This window comes from Atta colombica, unplaced genomic scaffold (genome assembly GCF_001594045.1).
Source record: "Atta colombica isolate Treedump-2 unplaced genomic scaffold, Acol1.0 scaffold198, whole genome shotgun sequence".
NCBI lineage: Eukaryota > Metazoa > Arthropoda > Insecta > Hymenoptera > Formicidae > Atta > Atta colombica.
In genome coordinates this window covers 212,135-224,050 of record NW_017259291.1, presented here as the reverse complement: position 1 = coordinate 224,050, position 11,916 = coordinate 212,135, and the positions used below count along the sequence as shown (strand labels likewise).

At 26.7% G+C, this 11,916-nt stretch overlaps 1 protein-coding gene across 1 annotated transcript; it reads left to right on the top strand.

Moving 5' to 3' along the window:
* Window positions 1-3,436: 3,436 nt before the first annotated feature.
* Window positions 3,437-10,103, top strand: LOC108686965 (cytochrome P450 4C1-like). The gene is made up of 11 exons (XM_018192499.1): window positions 3,437-3,572; window positions 5,069-5,175; window positions 5,234-5,324; window positions 5,578-5,757; window positions 5,908-5,974; window positions 6,045-6,171; window positions 7,387-7,581; window positions 7,656-7,724; window positions 8,915-9,077; window positions 9,179-9,346; window positions 9,768-10,103. The coding sequence occupies exons 1-11, from the start codon at window positions 3,437-3,439 to the stop codon at window positions 9,920-9,922; spliced, it is 1,458 nt and encodes a 485-aa protein (XP_018047988.1). The 3' UTR covers window positions 9,923-10,103.
* Window positions 10,104-11,916: the final 1,813 nt, after the last annotated feature.

Here is an 11,916-nt window from a genome sequence, read left to right as displayed (position 1 = left end):
AATTAAAAATAGCTTAATCCGAATTTCAAATATGATATTATATGATACTATATGTTTTTTGATCGCTGAACATGATGTAATAGTTTATTTAGCTCTATGATATACGCCTTAAAAAATATAGTCCTATTAATATGAAAAAAATGACCAAGTTTTGAGTTCAAAGTCGATTTTAGCAAGGTTCCAATTGTTCAAATGGGCTGTTACTCCCCTCCAATTGTAGATCTGTTCACCCAGAACAAGATCCAGTTGGAATTTTTCCGGAACCTCCTACAAAGTCTTTAAAAGTTTCATTTAACTGGATTAATACAAGTAATAGAATATTTTTTGTATTATAATAATGAAATATATTATATGATTTTTTTATGAATATCCGCATATTTAATGTGTTTATTGTAAAGATATATTTAAAATGTTTACATACACAAATGTTGGTTGGAGGCATATTTACCTATAAAATTTCAACATTCGCTCCATTCAATGATTTGAATTTATTAAAGGACTTTGTCGAATATGAAAAAAATCAATTCTTCTCTTTCTGAGGTTTCTTTTCGGATATTTTCTGATCACACACTGGTACCTTACTGAATTGTTGATAGCTCAATTTTTTGATTTTCGTTTTAATTTCAACAATAAAAGAATGATGACCTTACCTATTTAAAAAATCCAAGTATTGATGAAGATAATAATTTTTTAGTTAATATATTAAGAAAAATGTCAAAAAGTTGAAAATTTCGTGACATCGAAAATATGAAATTTTATCCTTATGAATCAAATATTAATGAAGTTTTTTGATAAAAATCCTTCACGAAGGAATGAAGACTCGAACTATAAGAATGCTTTACAAAAGACATTAATATTAAAAATCACAAATGACATATCAGAACGTACAATTTCTCTCACTGAAAATTTTAATAGGCAAATAACTAATAATGAAGAGCAATTTCAATGCTTATTTCAATTAGTAAGATAAAATCAGTCAGATTTTCCCATCGTGTTCACACACACATTGAACACTGACATTGAACACTGTCCGAAATAGAAGGAGTGAATGTATTAAATCAAATTTTTGTTATTGTAATCATTTTATTTTCTAATATAGAATTTTTTGTCAAATTGAGGCATATTTCATTTGAGGATGTCAAGACCATAAAGCGATATACTTTAGAAAGCGATATACTTGTATAAAGTTTTCTCTATCCTTAAAAACATATTAATAATCCAGTACAATAAACACATTAAATGAAATTTTTAAAGGCTTGGTAGGAAGTTCCGGAAAAATTCTAACTGGATTTTATTCTGAATGAACAGACAATTGAAAGAGAATAACAACCCATTTGAATTGTTGAAACCTTGCTAAAATCGACTTAAATTTGAAACTTGATCATTTTTTTCACATTAATAGGGCTACATTTCTTAAAGTGTATATCGAAGAGCTAAGTAAATTATTGCATCGCGTTCAGTGATCAAAAAACATACAGTATTATATTTGAAATCTGGATTAAGCTATTTTTGCATTAAATCAAACATGTACATATTAAGGAAAATCGAACTTTGATTTAAAAATCGTTCACTACCTCCAAATCCTAATATTTTTAAATAAAAATTTAGAAGACATGATTTCTTTTGACATGAAATGAAAACTTTTCAGCTAAGTGGCTAATTAAAAAAAAATTTTTTTTTTTTTGACAGTCTAATATGCAAATACATATATGGTATAGTACATAATAATTCAAAATTAAATTATTTAAGCAATAAAGATTCGACCGTTATTTTTAATTTCTACTATATTTTAGATCAACATTTGATGAAAAAATTTTATATTTAATTGTTACTTAGATAAATAAGAAAACAATAAATAATAAGAAAAGGCCAAACAAGCCAGATTTTTATGTATTTCAGATTCTTAGAACATACGTTTTGACCTTATTATTAGGTCATCCTCAATAAAAATTAAATGCAAATTCGACAAAATTAATAAAACAGTTAAATATAAATTATATAATTTATAATTACGTAAGAAGCTGGTAGTTATTGAAACGGGAGAGGAAAGTGAAACCGATTAATAATGCTACAAGGCAGGAATATTCTTGATGCACTCTTTATTAAGGGTTCATGTAGCCATTACAAAAGGATGCTCGAAGGAACAAGAAGAGAATAGTACAGATAGATGACGTAAGCATACGTAGTAAAACGTCAAGTCGGTTTTACATTATAGGTCTATTCGTAGATCGTAATAAAGATGTGGAAGAACGCGCTAACAGTAGTATTTCTTCATATCTATCTTTCATAACAATGCAGTGGTTTTCGTTAGTAGTAATATTATTCATTATATTCTTCTATTATAACAGTCGCAATAAGTCCATAATAAAAATATTGAACAATATTGCGTCATTAAATAAAACTGTACCAACACATTCTCAACTGCGATTGTTAAATCAGAATATAATCAATAATTGAAACAATGAGTCAATTTAATTCGCAAGAAGCAAATGCGATCAGAGATAAAAATTGAAATCAGTTCAGTCAAATTGCTTGTATTGTATTTATTTAATGACTTATCATGTTCAATATTTTTATTATTATATTTTTATATTATTGCGACTGTTATAATGGAAGAATATAACTGATAATATTATCAGAACGAAAATCATTGCATTATTGCGAAAGATAGATATGAAAAAATATCAACTTTTTGCGTAACTATAAATTGTATAATTTGTATCGTTTTATTAATTTTGTCGAATTTGTGTTTAATTTCTTTACACTATCTAATAATAAGGTCCAAACGTATGTTCTAAGAAATACATAAAATCTGGCTTGAAATTTCTTTTCATTATTTATTGTTTATTATTATTAAGATTATTTTTATTAAATAAGAAACTTCTAAATAATTTAAATAATGCGTAATATAATTTCAGCAAATCATTATTATTTTCCGACTTTTCCCGAAGACCATTGCTTTTTAATGTAAAAGACTTTTTATCGCTCTGCATGATTATCTAATAACTATATTTTTATAAAGAAGCTATGTGTTTGCGAGTTATTGTATTTCTGTGTTTATATTCATGAAATATCAACGTTGTTTCGTGAACGTTGCAGTTTATGAAATGTTAACATTTCAAGAATGAATACGGAGATAACGATGCGAAACATATAATTTTTATACAGAAAGTACCCGTGGAAGCTTCAAAAGTACAATTATATTTATATTAGTAGATACATGTAAAACTTATTACATTATATTTTAAATATGAAATTTTTTATCATCTTTTTTATCATCGATTGCAAAAAATTATAAAGGAACAAATGAATGCAAAGTGCTAATTTATCCCTTATTAAATCAATATATTTATGCAAAGGTGCATAATTAATTAAAAATAAACTTATCTAACTTTTTACAGATATATTTTTAACAGCAGTTGTAATAATTTTGTTTATGACATTTATTTTTGAAGTTAATAAGAATAAATTCTACAAATTAAAAAAAAATTTAGAATTTATTATTTCGTTACCTGGTGCATCAATATTTTCATCCCTTGTTGATTCTTTACAAATTGCTTGCAATTATAAAGGTGAATAAATATGCCTTTAATCATAATTTCAAATTATATTGAGAGTACAAATAAGTTTTCGCTATTTTTAATCAAAAATTAAGCATTTATTGTGAAAGAACGGTACCTAATGTTTTATTTAAAGTAATGGCCATCGCCATAATGGCTAGCCACTACTTTTTCCCATCTTTCTGATAGCATGTGGATACCGCGTCGGAAGAATGCTTCATCTTTTAAGGCTATCCTCGATACAATTTTTGGTATCTTCATATGATGTGAAGTGCTGCTCAGATAGGCCATATGTCATCGATCGGAACAAGTGGTAGTCGGAAAGAGCAATGCTAAAGAATACGGCGGGTGGGATAGAACTTCCCATTTGAGTGTTTCTAAGTAGGTTTTGACCGGCACCGCAACATGTGGTCGAGCATTATCATGCAGGAGAATAATTTGTCATACCTGGAGTAATGGGCGCGTTTTTCCTTGAGTGCTCGACTCAATCTCATCAATTGTGTTCGGTAGAGAGCCAGTAATGGTCTCGTTCTCGGTTTGAGCAACTCATAATACACGACACCAAGCTGATCGCACCAAATATACAACATAAGTTTTTTTTCATGAATATTCGACTTGGCTGTCGATGTTGAAGCATGGCCAGGTCCCTCTTCTTTGGGTTATCGTAGTGGATCCATTTTTCATCACAGTGACTATACGATGCAAAACTTTCGTTTATGTCTGGCAAGCAGCATTTCACATGTGAAAAATCGGCGTTCAACGTTTCCCGGCTTCAGTTCATATGGAACTCAATTCCCTTGCTTTTGAATCATTCCCAATGATTTCAAACGATATGAAATTGTTTGTTGAGTCACTCCTAATGTAAGTGCAAGTTCTTTTTGCGTGTGGCACGAATCTTCATCCAATTCCGCGTCTTCGTACACTTTCGGCCTTCTGCTACGTTCTTTGTCTTCGACGTCAAATTCACCGTGCTTAAACTTTTGAAACCACGACAACTTCTCTCACTTAAGGCAGCATCACCATATGCTTCTACAAGCAATCTATGAGCTGCAGATTTCTTCAAATTAAAAAAATAAATTAAAAGTTCCCGTAAATGACGCTTATTCGGCTCAAAACTCGACATTTTCGTACAAAAAAAATATATGATGCTACAAAATCGCTAATATTTCAAGGTTATGGTGTTGCCGGATGTCCAATCTTACGATATGTCGTTTTACATCAAACAATTTTAACTATAGTTTACTAGTGGCGCCGTCTTTTGCAAACGGTGGAAATTTATTTGTACTCCCAATAAACATCTATTTAAGTTAAACTTCATATTGAATCAAAATACTTGTATCAAATACACTGTTCAATATATTTAATACAAATAATTGCAATATTATTTATATTGTTAATTATTTATAATTTATATAAGTTCACCATTACAACTATTGATTAAGTTTTTGAAATTATTTTTACAAAAATATTTTGCAAATAATATTATATATAATTATACAACTTTGCAGAATTGATCGATTGTATAGATGCAGTTATTAAAAAGTACGGAAATCTTACACGTGTTATCGTAGGGACAGATATATTCATAGTACTTACAAAACCCGAAGATTATAAGGTAAGTTTGTAAAAAGATAATAGTTAATATCAAAAAATTCATTGATTTAAATATGCAGCTTGTGCTCACGAATGTAAATGGCAACTACAAAAGTTCAGTGACCCAAACATGGGAAGCAATACTTGGTGATGGAATTATCAGAGCTTCAGGTCTATTGTATTTAAATATGATAAATATTCATTTTCTTTGTTTAATATGATAAATATTCATTTTCCTTTAATATGATAAATATTCATTTTTCTTATTTATTATTTTCTGTTGTATTCTATTGTATTTTCTATTTAATTCTTGTAATAATAAATAATACTTTAATATGAATTGATATTAACATTGATTTAATTAATATTGATTTGATATGGATAATATATCTTTTTTATGTTCAATATTGTGTGTTATTAATAGGTGTATCTCACAAGCTTCGACGAAAAATAATACATCCTCTTATGAATATCAAGTATTTATCCGAATATATAACATTTTTTGACAGCAATTTTTGTACGGATATTCTAGAAAAGAATGTCGATGGTCCAATGTTTGATCTTAGACCGTATATAGCACAATATGTATTTAATATATTCTTAGGTGAGAATTAATAAAAATAATACATTTGAAGAACACTTTTATCTATAATTTGATTTATAATAAATTACTTTGAACATTTAAACATTTATTATTATTATGATCTACGTTATCATGATTAAATGTGTGAAAATAATAAATCTTAATTCCTAGTAACAACGGTGGGTATTCAAGGAATAGCACATAAAGATGAACGTGACATATTACATAAGCAGAAAGAGTATGTAAATTTAATTGCATCTTTATCATTGATATTCAATATTCTATTCGATAATCTATAATTGTTGCAGGTTGTTCAAAGATGCTTATAGCAAAGTAATAAAGCCATGGTTATGCTTAAATTGGATTTTTTCTTTCACTAAAAATAGAAAACAAATGTGTATTGCTCAAAAGACTCTGTTAGATTTTATCTACAATGTAAACTTTAAATGTTTTTAAGAACTATTTAATACGTATTCACATATGATGTTCTCGAATTAAAATTCATGAATTCGCTAAGTGCCAGTACATATTTAATTGCTGAGCTGGAATGCCTTCAAAATGTTCTTATTAATAATTGTATATGAATTCTAATATTTATTCAGATCTTTGTAACATTCTCAGTTTGTAGAACATGGAATGGCTCTTGCATTATGACAATGCATCTATGCATATTAAGCCAATTTATGGCCAGCAAATAAATTATTATGATCGCATATTTTTTTCACTAGCTACATCTCTCTTTTTGTGATATATTTTTATTTAAAAAGAATACAAAAATTTGATTGTGTTTTAAAACCGAAAAAAATTTTGATGCGTTGCGCTAGTTGCGTAGTCTGTAAATAGATTACAAAATAAATTTTAAGTACTTCAGGAATGATATTTAAATATATATTTAATTGATACTTAAACAATATTTAAATTTATTATCGACATAATAAATTTAAATATTGTTTAAATATCAATTAAATATATATTTAAATATCATTCCTGAAGTACTTAAAATTTATTTATTAAATAATAAATATTATTTAAATATCAATTAAGTATACATTTATCATTTTTGTACTAGAAATAGTTGAAACTTTTTTGATAATATTTCAAAAAGATTGCAGATTCTCTCTCTATAATATTTCATCATCTTTTCAATAAGGTTCCATGTGCAAGAATTTTGCTATTTCAGAGCTATCTCAGAAATGTTGCAGATATATTTCACAATTTTTATGAAATATTTCACTTTTCAGTTGAAATATTTTTCAGATATTTCTGAAAACTTTCGATGCTGTATGGGAAATTACAAAACGAGTCGAGAAATTACAAAGGAAAAATATATTTAAAAAAAAATACTGTCATTTATATATAACAAATATGTTTTATTTTAAATTTTATCACAATATTACTTCAAATAAAACCACAGTAGTCCAGCTATAAGATATCTATTGAAGTATATGTTGCAAATTCATGAACTTAACATGAAACATCTTATTGCTGATATTTCTATACGATGTAATGTTTTTATAATAAAAGTATTTCACGTAGAAATATAATCTACAATAGTTTTTATAATAAAATTGTTTTATTGTTATTAATATAATAATACTGTCATTTGTATCTACATTATTTGTATCTACATGGCTATATTATTTAATATAGATATCACCACGAAAGCCAGGAAATTATACTGCTTTACAATATAACAATTACAACATGACAATTATCCAAGAATTAAAGCCTATTTTTTACAATTATTACGATCGTGTAGAGCAAATTCGAGTTAATGCTTCGAACAAATCCTACGATGTGAGCGACGAAAATTTCTTAGATGACATTAGAAATTTTTTTGCTGCTGTAATTTCATTTATTGTATAAAGATTTAAAATCACACAAATATATTTGAATTATAATTAATTTATGTTTTGCAGATTCAGAATACTATTACGGAAGCAACATCCTTTACTATGCTTATGCTGGCAATACATACAGATGTACAAGTTAGTAAAATTATTACAACATACAATAAGTACATTATATATACAGAAATATAATTCCAGTGAACTGTAAAAAATAACATAAGATGATAAAAAATTTTTTGTTCTTTTTATATTCTGGAAGAATATAACTTCTAACTGTTTAATAATCACTTATTTAACTTATTGTTTGAATTTATTTTAATCCTTAGTACACACATCTGGATCATTTCGTTCGTGTCCTGCCCATTTCTTTTTTTTTTTTTTTTTTTTGGAATACTAAGACCAAATATGACCAAATATCGATGTTTTTGCTTAAAAAAGTTTGGCATCTAGAGAACAAGTTTTATGACTATTACCGGTCTTTCGTGCGTATACTTTAATTGGCATAACTCCAAAGTTCACCTCTGGGTTCACAAATGACTCAAGTGTGTACAGAGTGTACATTTTCTGTAAAAAAAATTTTTTTTAAACTTCAATTAATTCTTGGTTGTATTGCGAGAATATTTCGCAAAATATTAAAAAAAAGAATTTCCCCCTAAAATAACATATTAGCCCTTAATAAACGCGATTTTGAATCTTTGTTCTAAATGTGTTAGTAATATTATATTATATATTATATTGTCTGTAATGTTATAGAGAACATTTTCCTAATAAATTATAAATTTTTTTTAACACAATAGCAATAAAATCCATGGTTTTAAAATGTAAATGCAATCTTCAATTTATAGCTATTCATATATAATATATTAAAAAAATATCATTTTCAGATTATTCAATAATTAAACTTTTTGGACAGCCGATATTTGAACCAATTTTTTTCTTGTAGTTTGGAATGTTAATTTTAAGATATTGAACCATACTTTTCTTTTAAACATTTTTGTTTCAGATTTTTATATTTTTATATCAAACAGTACATTTTTCTGATTTTGTTAATATACTTAGTTAAAACAATTTATCTACATGTGTGTTAGGAATATATAACTGCACAAATACTTTCTAAAGATGTCAAAGTCATAAATATATGTAAAAATTGTTTAATAATTTATATATACTTGTAAAAATGATGAAAATTAAGCCAAGACAACGAATGACCAAACGTATATATTAAGAGTGCCTAAAACTAATGTGTGCACTAAGGATTAAAAATATTATTTAATTTATTATATTTTTTAGATATTCATTGGTTATTGTTTTTACATTTTGTTTCTTAGGAAAAACTGCGACAGGAAATATTAGTTACATTTAATAATGATAAAATTGATGTTCAACGACTCCTTAGTATGCGATATCTTTATATGGTGTTTCAAGAGACTTTAAGATTATTTCCTGTTGTGCCTCTCATTTCGCGGCAACTTACAGGAGATATAAAACTTGGTATTTTATAGCACTGGTTATTGAATCTATGCATGTAAATTGATGAGTTTATGTAATATTTTATCAAGTTAAAAAGTGAAAAAGAGTTTTACCAATTTTAGAATCGTGTACTTTGCCGGAGGGATGTTACGTTATGATTCCAATATTTGCTATTCATCGTAACCCTATGTATTGGTATAAGCCATTGGAATTTATCCCCGAACGATTTTCATCAACCCGTCATCGTTATACGTATATTCCGTTTGGTATGGGCCTTAGGGATTGCATAGGTAAATATTTTCATATAAGCCATTTATTTTGAAAATGGTATAAATTGAAAATTTTAGAAAATTCTGTTTTGATTGGAAATTAATCTATCACAATGCATTTTAATTTTTTTTCAAATTCACGGTCTTCATTTTCTCTCATGATACAATACTTTCTAAAATTAGATTTATCTACTTATCAGTATTCACAGTTGATTTTTATATAATTAAGATCGTCTTAAGTACATACACTCTTAAAATAATACCCAATTACAGAGAAACCAATCACAGATATTAGATCACAGATATTACATCTTAAAAAAGACATTACTTAAGACAGTCTTGAAATAAGAATTGATTATGAATACCGGCCGTTATTTCATTTTTCACAAAATTACTACTAATGAGATTAATGCTTTTTTCTTTTTATATTACCTATATTCAGGTCAAAAATATGCATTTTTATTTATGGCGACAATAATCGTAAATCTATTGCGACGATTTCGATTTGTAACAGTTGGCAACTTAAATGATGTTAAAACAACAACCGACATCGTATTGCGACTTCAACATGTTAAAATGTCTATATTTCGTATATGAACTATTAATAATAATGATTTTTATGGTAACTGGTAATTTTATTATAACGAATTATTATTTTATTTTTTATAATGCTTAAAAAGTTGCGATTAAAATATTTTCAATATTAGAATGATATTGTGTATCAATGTAATAAATTTAATAAAAATAAACTGTGCACTTAATATTGCAACAATATCGGCACAATCTTCTAGAATGTATATTTTATTTTCTAGCACTTTACCTTCTTAAATTTTAAATAAAATTATAGAAAATATGATATACCTATAATACTAAAGTAATAATAATAGGCTCAAGAGATTAAAACTAATGATATATAACACCAATGATGTATAATATCAATATGAGCCAACACAAGATGTATTAGTATGTGATATAATGAAATTTCATTAAGCAATTACGGTATATGTTTCAAGTCTTGTTTTAGATCTTCTTTAGTACATAAATTAATAGCGCAAAAACAATTAGTTACTAATAAAATTGTTACTAATAAAATTATGACGACTGTGTCCATTTTAATGGAAAGTTGTATGTACATCAAATTGATTTGATGTAACGTTGAATTGGAAAAAACGTGGGATTACCAACCTACTACGTTATTGAATTAAAATTTTAATGAGTATGAAAACGATGTTAATAGTTAAAGTTAATAGTTAATAGTTAAAACGCTCGATGGATAATTCAATAACGGAGTAGATTGGTAATCCTATGTTTTTTCCGATTCAATGATACATCAAATCTGTCAATTTTCCATTAAGATTAGATACAGTCATCATAATGCGACCTTACTAGTAACAGTAGCAACTAATTGTTTTTGTGTCATTAATTTATGTACTGAAGAGGATCTGAAATGAGGGTCGAAACGTATACTGCAACGTACATTGCTTAATAAAGTTTATATCACATATTAATACCTTGTGTTGGCTCATATTGACATTATACATATCATTAGTTGACATATAATAATTTTTCGCGTAATTGTAATAAAACATTTTACTAATTTATATGTGTATGATTGAATATAGGAAAAATACAATGTGTTTAATAAATACAAAAAATATATAATGATTTAGCAACAAATTATTTAAAGGTAAACAGCGTCGCATTGCTTGTTATTACACACTGAAAAAAAAGATTGGTTGCTGCAACAATTTAGACAGTAAAATATGTCATAGCATTTTTATATGGCTGCAGCAACCAATTTTTGATTGTAGCAGTAAATTTTTAATTGCGTTAGCCTATCGAAATCACAAACTGACATTACGGATAGGCTAACACTAAACTAAAATTTTATATAAAAAGGCTATGCCATATTTTACTGTCTAAATTGTTGCATCAATCAATCTTTTCTTTCAGTGCACTTATAATTTTTGCTTTCTTTATCTTTAACGCTCGAGTATATTTTTTTCGTTCCAAGCGCGAAATATTTAAGGATTTTAAGCAATGTGAACGCACCTAGTTTCAATACTGTTTAATTTTTTTAAAGAGATTATACGAATCCTATTATCTTCTCTATTTATTTTCTTAAAATTCAAATTTAATACTCGGCTGTGTCTTAAAAGCCTTATGTTGCCAGTGGAAAGTTATTAGATATATAGTACTAATTTTTATATTATGTTAGAAATTTCAATATAAATTTTTTTTTTATATTATGTTAAAAATTTCAATATAAATTAATATTAAAATGGTAAATATTATGTGATAATAAATTCAATAAAGATAAAAAATTTACATTTAATATTGCAAGAATCTAAAGAACGAAATAATTTTTCTACCTATCTATCTGCATCGTATCGACATAAAAAAATTAATTTTCGTAGCAAATGAATTTTTGATGGATATAAAATGAGAGAATTGTACAAAGATACAATTGCTGTATCGCGTTTCAGAATAGATGAAACCGTAGAATTGATTGCGGCAATGTATGGAGGTATAGTATTGCTTGCCATTTTTCAATCTCTGTACTTTCTGAACACCTTGAGTATTTACACGAA